The sequence below is a fragment of the Pelophylax lessonae genome (genome assembly GCF_965119305.1).
Source record: "Pelophylax lessonae genome assembly, chromosome: 4".
NCBI classification, from domain to species: domain Eukaryota; kingdom Metazoa; phylum Chordata; class Amphibia; order Anura; family Ranidae; genus Pelophylax; species Pelophylax lessonae.
In genome coordinates this window covers 566037226-566048610 of record NC_138771.1, presented here as the reverse complement: position 1 = coordinate 566048610, position 11385 = coordinate 566037226, and the positions used below count along the sequence as shown (strand labels likewise).

The 11385-nt window shown below is 42.5% G+C and overlaps 1 protein-coding gene across 1 annotated transcript; it reads right to left on the bottom strand.

The window, feature by feature from the left end:
• Positions 1 to 364: 364 nt before the first annotated feature.
• Positions 365 to 4394, bottom strand: SFTPC (surfactant protein C). Its single transcript, XM_082256545.1, has 5 exons — positions 4311 to 4394; positions 3373 to 3525; positions 1998 to 2120; positions 1726 to 1833; positions 365 to 827 (listed from the first exon to the last, which is right to left on the bottom strand). Exons 1-5 carry the CDS (start codon positions 4347 to 4349, stop codon positions 714 to 716), a joined length of 537 nt encoding a protein of 178 aa, XP_082112671.1. The 5' UTR covers positions 4350 to 4394; the 3' UTR covers positions 365 to 713.
• Positions 4395 to 11385: the final 6991 nt, after the last annotated feature.

Below are 11385 nucleotides of genomic sequence, written 5' to 3'. Positions count from 1 at the left end.
AGAAGACAAAAAGGACATTATAAAAGTACATAAATGTGTGAAACTAAGAACCATGCTTTCTAACACCTTGCAAAAAAATCTTGGTGCCCCATAAATATTCATACTCTGACTGTATTTAGACAATAGCATGTGAACTTTGACAAGCCATGCGTTGCAGATATAAAAAAACAGGACTGTCTTACCAGAAATAGGGCCATTTAGGATGTATGTAGTCAAGTGTATATGTTTGGGTTAGTGAACATATACTTGAGTGTGTAAAAAGTGAATGGAGTACAAGATCATGGCAGATGTCATACACATTCAGTATAACTAACAAGTCAAATTGTCCCATGGCACTTAGACATGGCAGTTGCACATTGTGGTGCACATATAGGTAATGTTGTTTGATGGCCAAGAGAGGTCATATAGCATATAGAATAACAGCCTGGCAATCTGTAGAATTTATTAATTTATCATTAACTTTGTACAAAATTTGAAAATTGGAGGCACATAAAGTGTCAATGTTGTCAGCCAATTTTCTAAAGCAGCTTGGACAATGAAAGCTAACGTTTGACTGGTTGCCACTGTCAACGCCTCCAGTTTTCCTTTTCCTTTCTTACATATGTTCCAGTCAATAAAAGCGACATGTATTGAAGCTGTTTATAAGTAATATTATTGTATATATTGATATAATATTCATGGTGCCAAGAGTCACATAAGCCTGGAAGAATCCTTTAGGTCCAGTACACTGGCAGATCCCCACACAGCACCAGGATGGTAGTACCCAAGACTGAAGGATCACTCTCCAGCTTGGCAGGGTCAGTCAGTCTGGCAGTATCCAAACCAATCTGGATAAAAGGAGAGATTTTTTAGGTTCAGGCAATGAAATGTTATAATAACTTTTCTTTAAGGAAGTACATATGAAAATCATTGAATAAGAACCAAACATTTCCTTGAGTTTTCACCCATCCCACAAATTATACTATATAAGGGGGTTCAGGGCTGCTGTTAGAAATCGCGGGGCCCCGTACAGACTACCTGGCAGAGCCCCCCCAAGAAAATATTAAAGATATATTTAGCTTAAATTACAACAAAATCACTATTAGCAGACACAAATATAGCATAACTCGCATAATTCCTGCTAAATCTACAAAAAAAACTATGTTAAATAAAAAAGAAGATGAGATGAGAAAAATATACAGGCTGGGCAGTTGGAGCTCAGTGATCAGAGAGACAGAGAGAGAGAAACAAAGTTACAATTTACAAATAAACTCCTGAGCAGAGATAGGTGCTGGGAGGGGGGGGGGGGGGCACACAAGGGAGGGGGATTAGTGAGGGACGACTTTCTCAACAGATAAAAGCTGATAGCAGGGAGAGGGACAGATCAGATTCAGGTGCTGGAGGAAGATTTCTGTATTTGTTGTCCATCACTTATCCCCCTCTCTGTGTGGGCCCCCCTGTGTGCTCGGCCCCCCTACAAGAGGGCTGGTGCCCCCCCCCCTATCAGCGGCCCTGAGGGGGTTGTTGAACATTTCTCTGTAATTTGTTGGAACAAATGAAATCTGCAGAACGTTGGTGTAAAATATCTGTATTATCAAAGCACAGGTTCACAATATATCACTTGTTGACCTATCCAGGAGAGGGGGGGGGGGGGGGGGGTTGGTAAGTATGGTGTTGCCCAGGTGATCTTCTGAAATGGTCTATTTCATTCCTAGTTAAGCAATTGTCTCAGATTAAAAATCTCACCTTGCTTAGCACATTTTCAGCAATGTTTTGAAGACTCTGTATGCGCTCTGCTTCCATACGTGTAATGTAACATGCATTTCCAGGACGTGGGCGTGTGCAGATCAACATCTGTGTAAAGAGAGAAAGGATTTATTAACTAGAACTCATTATTCTTGTAAATTGCACATTTTTTTAAAATTAATACAAAGATGGATTATAAAAATGGGGGTTATAATTGCCCTAAATTACAATTTATCATACAGTTGATCAGTCTACATGCAAACTGACATTACCTTGCTATAATCATAGACAACACTGGCTGAAGTATTGATTCCAGTGTCCAGGTGGAAGGTCGCCACACCTTCAGCGGGTCTCTCTTTGGAACCTGCTCCATCGTGCAGAGACATCTGGAAGATCTGTGGACACAAAGAGATACTGGTCTGAACTATAACATTATGTACTATACACAAACTCATTGACATTTCCACATGAAGGAAAATCCGCTGACTATCGTTAGCAGTCAGCATGAACCTGTTTTCTTGGGTTATACTGCCCCACAGCAGTTTCCCCAGGACTGTATTTAGACTCCCATTTCAGAAAATGCATACTTTACTGGAGCATGACGACTAAAGGCCCGTACACACGATAAGAAAACCTGTAGGGAAAATTCGTCCGACGACCGATCTGCCGATATTCGGATTGTTAGTATGGTGCTTTCGACAGCCGACTCCGACTTTTTGGCTGACAAAATCCTGATGTGCAGGCTATATCATTTTTGTCGTCCATAATACAACGTCCGATTTTCGTCTCATTAGGACAGATTTTGACGGAAAAAAATCTTAAGAGCAAGACTAGGCATGCTAAGAGACGAAAGAACACATACAAAACAATCCAACACATGACATCACTTCTGAAGTAGAATTCTGTCGTACGGGAAAATTTGTATGAAAATAACCTCTTCACTTTCCACATCAGACTAGCATGCCACAAAAAACGGACGAAAGATCGTTCGATAATCTGATTGTGTGTACGGGGCTTAAGTTCTACCATTTGTGTAGTTGGAACTAGTCATGTAATGGAAGAAGTGTTAATTATAGAGATTGCCATTTATCTGATCTTTTTTTTTTTTTGATTGTACGCTACACAATATTATTTTGCCCATGCATGAGACTTTATATGCAGTAGAGTAGACTAATCTAAACAGAACAATTCTATATTATATCAATACACAATATACATTATCATGTTTTTTCTAAAAACAAATAGTCATTCTTTATTGTACATAGTTTTAAGAGTCGGTTCACACTAAGGCGACACGACTCTGTACTACTTCGGGGGCGACTTGTGCATTGCCATGCACCACGACTTCAGAGCGACTTGCATGGACTTCACATAATGGAAGTCTATGCAAGTCGCTCCAAGATTGCCCCGAAGTAGTACAGGACCCTTTTTCTAAGTCGGTGCGACTTGTGTCGCTCCTATTAGAACGGGTCCTGTAGCGGTCAATGGACCGCGAGGGAGCGCGACTTGTCAGGCTGACAAGTCGCCTGACAAGTCGCGCTAGTGTAGACCGAGTCTTAAACCATTAAAATAAACACAACTGCACCAAATTCTAGGTTGTGGAAAAACTTCCCCTCTATCTTTTTTTGGATTGAATATAGAACTTACTGTTTCAGTGTGTTTTTGGCTCATATGAAGGCCCATCAAGAGAACAGCAAGGAGGACTATGACCAGGAGCACTACAACCAGCACCACACAGAGGAGCTTCTTGAGGCCACCGAGGCATGGTATCCTGGGCACAGGCAGCAGCTCGGAATACACCTGGGGAACAATAGAATATTAAATGGAGGATTTAAAGTAAGCCTGCAATGAGAGAAACATGGGAGCTGCTACTGCTAACCACATCCTTAACAAGTTAATGGCTAAATTCTCATGACGACCAACTTGTTTTTATACCTTCTGAATCAGTCACCAGGAACAAGTATGCAGATAGCCAGAGGAAAAGCAAGTCACTATTCAGATTATTTGTTTTGGGTCAGCATGGCTGCACGCAACTAGCATTTTTGAAGGCATGCCTCTATCTACCAGGAGAACAGCACAGTATACCTACCACAAAAATAAGTCCAGACCTATAAAGAGATAGGCATGTATATCTACCAAAAGGTCGTTAAAACTTCTTTACCAATAGATCATGAAAGCATTTCTCTATCTATCTAAGAAACAGCAGAGCACTGCTCTGATTAAAGGGTGTGCAAACATTTCTTTAGCAAGAGATTAGCAGAATATTTCCCTATGAAAAATCAAGAGAACCTCACTAGCTAAACATAAGTGTTGAATCTTCCTGTGAATCACTGTATCCTCCTTGAAAACTAACAGTAGAACATTTTATCAACAAGAAATCATTGAAGCAACTAAAAAAATTGGTGGCAATGGCTACAGTAGGCAAACAATTCTAGAAATGCGGGTGCATAGATATTACACAGGATACATAGATGAAATTAGATAATTCAACCCAATGGCATCCTCCCAAAAATGAAATAACAAGGTTTTTTGAACCTTATTCTCATATTTTTTTCTTTCTCTGGCTAAGCCCATGCATCACTTACAGGTGGTGTATCCATCAACACAGATTTGCTTTGATCCATGACTGCTTGTTCCTTCTGGTCTCTGCTCACTGCTGTACAATTATCGTGCAAGTTGCTTCATCATACATATATATCCTTAAAATTGGGATAGCGTCATCAGTTTGAAGTGCTCCTTAGCTTCCAGCTTGCTAAGTGTTTACTTATGCACCAAAAATATTTCAATAAAAGGCATTCTTTCTACGTTTCAAGAGTTTTCACTAAACACTTTGTGCCAGAGAAGTGCACATTATCGCCCAATTGCTCTGCTGACAACCAGTAGAGTATTTATTTGTTAACCCTTAACCTAATGCCAACGTACACCCAAGATAGGCAGTCAATGAAGCTGCGTTTTCCAATAAATAATTTTAGCAAGCCCGGTCAACCAACAACTGACAGGTTATAATGAGACTTGTACTTGTAGAGCAACATATTGTATTTGATAAAGTGCAGGGTTGTTGGTGTCGGTGCTACCACATTATTAAAATTGTGAGGATAAACAAATGTGTATACTGTGCGTTTTTAGTGAGAGTAAAACTGTAAAAACGGTAGGAAATTTCATCTATAAGAACATAAAAGTGCATATAGTGCATTAGGTAAAACCATATGGTGTCGCCACTTAGATATGCAAAGTGCTTGGTGCTATTTGTACAAATATGTGCCAGTGCACCAAGTGCTCAGTTGTGTGCCTTTTAGTGATAGAACTTGCGCGATCTCCACTGGGTGCAAAAATGCTTACCGCACACTTGTGGCAGGTAGCTCGGTTCCCATCAGATGCTGCAACACAAAATAGCCTCCATTGTGTAGTATATAGTATTAAAATTGAAGCAAGTAATGCATCCACTCACAGTTAGGGAGTTCACTTTCAGCGTGCAGGGTCCGCAGGACTGTGTTGCTTCCGCGTTCCGCCGGTTTGAACCACCGCTACCGGAAGTGAGGTACTGATGTAATAAGCCACGCCCTGCGCGTTTCGTCACTACGACGTCATCTGGAGCGTCACGCTCCCAGTCTGTTTAACCTCCTTGGGGCTTATTCATTGAACAACTCAGGTTTCAGTTTGATTAAGTAAAAATCATGAAAGATGATTGGGACCTGAAAGCACTGTGCACACAATAAGAAAAAACAACTATCTTTGAGGGTCCATTCACACCAGATGCAGTGGGATGCCTTTTGACTGTTTCCCAACTGCATAGACAGTCCAAAATTCTGGTTAACCTAAGGCCATAGTTCACACTATTGCAGTGCAGTGAAAAAAGTACAGCATGCTGCATTTTTTTGGACTGCAAATACACAAAAACACACACAAATGTATGTAATTGCATGAAATGCAGTTCACATAAAAGCCCAAAGAAGAAAGAAGACAAAGGTGACTTTAAAGGAAGTGCAGGCTTAAGCCCCGTACACACGTACCGATCGTCGGCCGACCGATCGTCCGTCTTTTGTCCTGGGCTGTCGTGTCCACTGAAAAGTGCAAAAGACTGCACACGAATTTTGTCTGCCGACTGCAGAAGTGATGTCATGTGATGGTTAACTTTCCCTGTGTTTTTTCTTTTCTGAGCATGCCCAGTCTTGCAAATCTGCTGTCTGTCGGCCGAATTCTGTACTGACTGGCGAACAATCGGCCGTTCTGGTGTCGGCATACAAAAATTTTAATGCTTGCACGACAGATTCTGTTCGGCCGAAAGTGCACTGTCGGCTGTCGGAAGCATCATACTAACAAGCCGAAAATCGGCCGATCGGTCGTCGGCCGAATCTTTTCGGCCGACAATCTGCACGTGTGTACGGGCCTTTAGGAGAAATGCACCACAAATGTGCGTAAAAATTGTGCATTATATGCACTACACTGCACATGCAAAAATGCACAGTAAATGTGTAGTTTCTGGTGTGAATGGGCCCTAAGTATCTATTTACTAAGGTGTAAATTTATGGGGTTAAAGCAGTATTAAACCCAAATACAAGCATTTATTATATTGCAGCTTAACAAATCTTAGATGCCGTGGCTATATTAGTTTCCTTTTTTAGGCTTTCTTTCTTCTATATTCATCTGCTGCTTTAGCCAGTAAGTCTGTTGTTTTTCAAAAGAACAAGCTTTCCTGCAGTTACAGGGATGAGACAACCTATTTAACCCTGACAGCGGTGCTTACAACGATCAGCTTTATTTATGTAAAACTTTTATCCCCAAAAAAACTGTGGCTGTAACTGTTTTTTAAAGTGTTAGCTGGAATTTATCTTTAATTTGAATGTGTATTTAATACTTCTAGCACATCTAACACTCCCCCCCCAGACTGACAACAATGCTGTCCAAAGGTGTCCCATGTGCTCCAGAGTGGAGGCATTCTAATACAGGAGGTATGTTACTACCCAGTTTACCAAGTGAAAACAGATGAAAAAAGCATAAAAAGAGAAAACTAATGCAGCCACCACATCTACTAATGGGTAAGCTGCAATATATAAAATTTTGGGTTTTGGGTTTAATACTGGCGTTCGTGACTATTCACACTTTTATTCACAAAGTCTACCAGTTATATCACTTTATGCTGTAGCAGTGCACTCCAAAGACACTTGATCGAAGGTCTACCTATCTCACAACTCTGGTGTTTAGGATTTGGTGAGATAGGGGATCCCAATGATAAAATCATGTTAAAAAAAAAAATCTAAAGAAGCTATTCAGAATGGGTACTTATGTGCACCCTGTCCAGGACGCATGACATCTATTAAGAGGGCCCTAGATACAGACATACAATAGAGTCGGTTCCCTTTGTGCAAACCACCAATCAGGCATCAAGATCTGATTTAAGTATAGTACAAACAGACAATTCTCTGAAACCCACGTGTGAAACAGGCCCTGCTCCAGGTATATAAAACCAATAGGATTATAAGGTTGCAATTAGTGCAGGCAGATCCTGTTCATAAATATTCTCAGAAATATTTCAAATACTCCTATAAAACTGGAATTACGGGTTCTATAATTGCAATATCTGTAATTTCATCATCTTAAGTGATAATTTCTATCATTCACGTAATGGCAAACCCTATTAAAACTAGAGGGCTTTTTTTTTAATATGTTACAGATTTCTGCATATACTGTATGTAAGTGTATATTAATTGCAATGCCCATGCTCCCTGGTCTATATACAGAATACTATAGGACCTTTCAAATTATGTTTCCCAGCACATCATGGCAGCATACAATGGGGTTGTGGCTCCACCCACACAACCTGATAGGACTGGTTAACTATGAATCAAAGACAGGCCCGGCTCGCAGCATTCTTCTTTTTGTCCTCACCTGATATGGACTGGAGTTGCAAGGTACCCCTTACCATTTGTCGCTCCAGCCAGGTTCAGCCTCTCCTGGGTGGAAGTCCTTCCTGTACAGCCTCTAAATGAGCTATCTGGTTGGAGCCCAATTCTGGTTGTCTGGGGGGCATGGCTCAGCCTCTCCTGGGTGAAAGTCCTTCCTGTACAGCCTCTAAATGAGCTATATGGTTGAAACCCCATTGTCAGGAAGGCTTTGCTAGAAGTCAGGTTAATGCCCGCAGGCAAGTCCCTGTTCCTCGAACCTCCCAAAGAAAAGGCGTGTTAGCATATGCACAGGCGAAACAATATGCGTTGAAAAGCGAAGTTAACTGTTCTCAACGCATCCCCTGACAAATGAAGGTGCCAAATGGGTTATTTAGGCTTGATCAGTACCCAGGATCAGTGCTGTCTCGTTTACAGCATTCTGTGATTGTCCTGTTCCCTGTTATCTGTATCTGCTCTTGAAATACTGACGAGGCTTGCCACTGACTACTCCTACTCTCTACCTGCATCGACCCCGGCCTTTTCCTTGACCATTCTCCTGTCTCCCCACCTGTACCTGATCTGATCGCTCTGTGTATGACCCGGCTTGTCTGACTCTGCTTATCTTCCAGTTCCCCTGGAGCTACCAAGTTTCTGCATTGGTCCATCTGCTACAGGGACATCTGCTTCCATCTGGTGCTCTACTCAGCTGGCAGTCCAGAAGCCTGCACGTCCACCGGCACTTGTGTGACTCTGCACTCCTGCGCCACCTGTATACTCTATCAGGGGCCCTGAGTCAGAGGTGTAAGAGAGGCCTTCCTCTGCATATCCAGGCTCTACCCACCAGGTACATGACACCCATTCTGGTGGTGCAGGTCTGTCAAAGAAAGCTTTAAATAAGCTTTGGCATAAATGGCAGCGTTTTCCCTTTGCTTTCCATGTGCTTTTTCCTACTTTTCTCTGTTTGTCAGTGCTTTCCTTCACTTGTCTGTGTTGTGGGCGTTTGCCATTTTCAAGATGGCTGTAACAGAGCAAGTACACTCTGAGCATTAATGGCAGGAAGAGATGCGGCCACTGTGGTCAGTTTCCTGACGTGTCATTTTTCAAGATGGTGCTGGGAACCACAGACTGCTATCTAAGCATGCTCAGGCACTGATATCATCACTAATGGCCAAGGGTACCAGTAGTAAATGGTTTTATAGGCATTTTTGGGCAACACATCATGATGGTGTTCCCTACTCATGCATGCTGCTTGCTTATGTGGTCATTGTTTTTTTGGTATCTTTCCCTTTTTATGGCATTCACCTGGGTTTATCCTATCTTCTTCTCCGTGATGCTCTTTATAACAATCACCTGGGCTCTTCCTATCTTCTTTTCAATGCTTGCTCTGGGATCACTGTGTCATGCAGTTTTTCATTGCAGTCAGCTGCTTTGCTCTGTTTCTATGGGGAACGCTGCCCAGTCAGACCATCTATTGCTTGTAAGGTAAAGGGATTAGGTAAATGGTGAAGCCAATTGAGAGCCAATATCTAAAGCCCTGTAAGGAGCTCAAGATAGAGAGAGCCCTCTAAAGGTCAAGACAAGTCTAAGAGCAGACATCCAGGCAATGTGGATCAAGGTTATCATCTCACCTCTCTTTATTATCACTCCCTGTCTACAAACATCACAGGTTACCAGCCCTAATAATTGCTGCATTTGGGGTGGAAAGTCATTGCCTAGCAAGCTAGTATGTAAAGTCTGGAGCAAGTGGCATACAGCCCTGCAAGGACCTCAAGATGGAGGGAGCCCTCTAAAGACCAGAACAGTCACCATTTAGGTGCAGACATCCAGGAAATGTTGATCAAGGTCATCATCTTGCCTCTCATTAATTATGCTTCCAGATAACAAACACTCCAGGTTACCAGCCCTAATAGTTGCGTTTGTGGTGGAAAGTCATTGCCTGGGAAGCTAGTCCACTTGGAGGAAGCGGCAACTGACAAAGAAGGGGATGTCAGAGCAGCCTTGATTAAAGAATTGGCCAAGGAGTCAATGCATAAAGCCTCTACTCCTCAGTCTGGCTGAATTGGAGTAGACTGGATACAACCATCTCAAGGGTGAACACTGACTGAGAGGTCAAGGCGAATATCATCTGAGGAAAAAAAGAAAAATCAGAAAAGGGCCAGCATATAGGCGGTAGATATGAGGAAAGAAAATCTTACGGACCAGGAAAAGATTACAAAAGGAACTAGAGAAGTACCCAATCTTCATTGTAGCCGTAAAAATCTCAGGCACCTGTCTTGGGAGAACGTCAAGAAGTCCTTTAAAGGGTGCGCTTATCCAGGGGGTGTCTGTGTGAGCCACATAAAGCTCTGCACACACACCTTGATGAAAAATGTTCAGGATCAGTGGGCCATATCATATCAGTGTGACATTGGTGGAAGTTTAAGGGATTTCCACCTTCCGATCACTTCCAGCCAGCCAGGCTAACAGATTTGATGGTCATTTGTAACAAATTTAAATAAAAAAATGAGCGGACGTGAAGGTTCCATGCGCCCAGAGGAGATGAGGACTCAGTTCACCTCTGTTCCTAGCAAAAAAGAAAATCTAAATCAGGCGATCTGTGCCCATTGTCTCTGCCAGTGATGACAGATCTGCTCTCTCATGACCAGTTTTGCCATCCAGCCCCTTGAGACTACCTTTGATGGCATGGAAAGTTGAGCGTTGGAGGCTACCAATTTAAGGGTGCTCAGTACCTTGTGTCAAGCCAGAGAGGTGTCCATAAATAATACTTACCAGACAATATGGGAAACATTTGCAGATCTCACAGAGCAAAAGCCTGGAGTCCTTTAGCACCAAAACCAGGCAATGTTCTACAGTTCTTACAACTGGGGCTGGAGAGGGGCCTACGTTCAAATACGTTTAAAGTTCAAAGTTCAGCCTTGTCTGCACTTACAGGGGTTTAGGAAGCCCTTTACCCTTTAGTGATGCAATTCTTCAAGGCTTGCATAAAGTTAAATACCTCAAGTGTAACTTGCCTATGGTCTTCAGCTATTAAGGCCTCATTTCTGTCCTACAGAATTGGTTACACTCTGCAATCTAACCCTGAAATCTGTGATTCTGGTTCCTACAAGCTCTGTGAAAAGGGTGTCAGAGCTGCAGGCTTTGTACTCAAGGAGCTTCACCTAACGTTCTACCCAGACAGAATAGTCCTAAAACCCCCAGACTGCTTTTAACCATAAAGTGTCTTTCTCCTTCCATCTTAACCAGGAAGTCAATTTACTGTCCTGTTTGGTGAAGCGAGAGAAGCACATCCCCTGGATGTTGGTCTTACTCTGATTGCCTGTTTGGCAGCTACCTTTTTATTCAGGAAAGCTGAAATCTGTGCTTGATCCCATATGGCTTAAGCCAGGGTCAGTCGGCATCAACACATGTAATTGCCTTGTAGATTGCTAAGACAATTAAAAAACCTACCCTTCACAAGACCTTCCTGTTCCGGAAGACTTAAGAGCACATTTAACCAGAACAGTGCTGTTATGATTTAGGCTGGGTTCACACTTATGTAAATTGGATGCAGGCTTCCCCGCATCCAGTTCTCATGACAGGAGATTGTGACCAGCTCTCAATGGAGCCAATTTACACACCTCCGGGGGCGGCCGCAGAGCGTATTGCACAGGGGTCCTGTGTGTCTTTGGCTCAGTTTCAGGTCCAAATTCAGGCAAAATTTGGGGCATGAGTCGTCCCTGAAACAGAGCACCAGACCCTGCTGTAAGCCACATCGGTATTAGATGTGAACCCAGCCTAA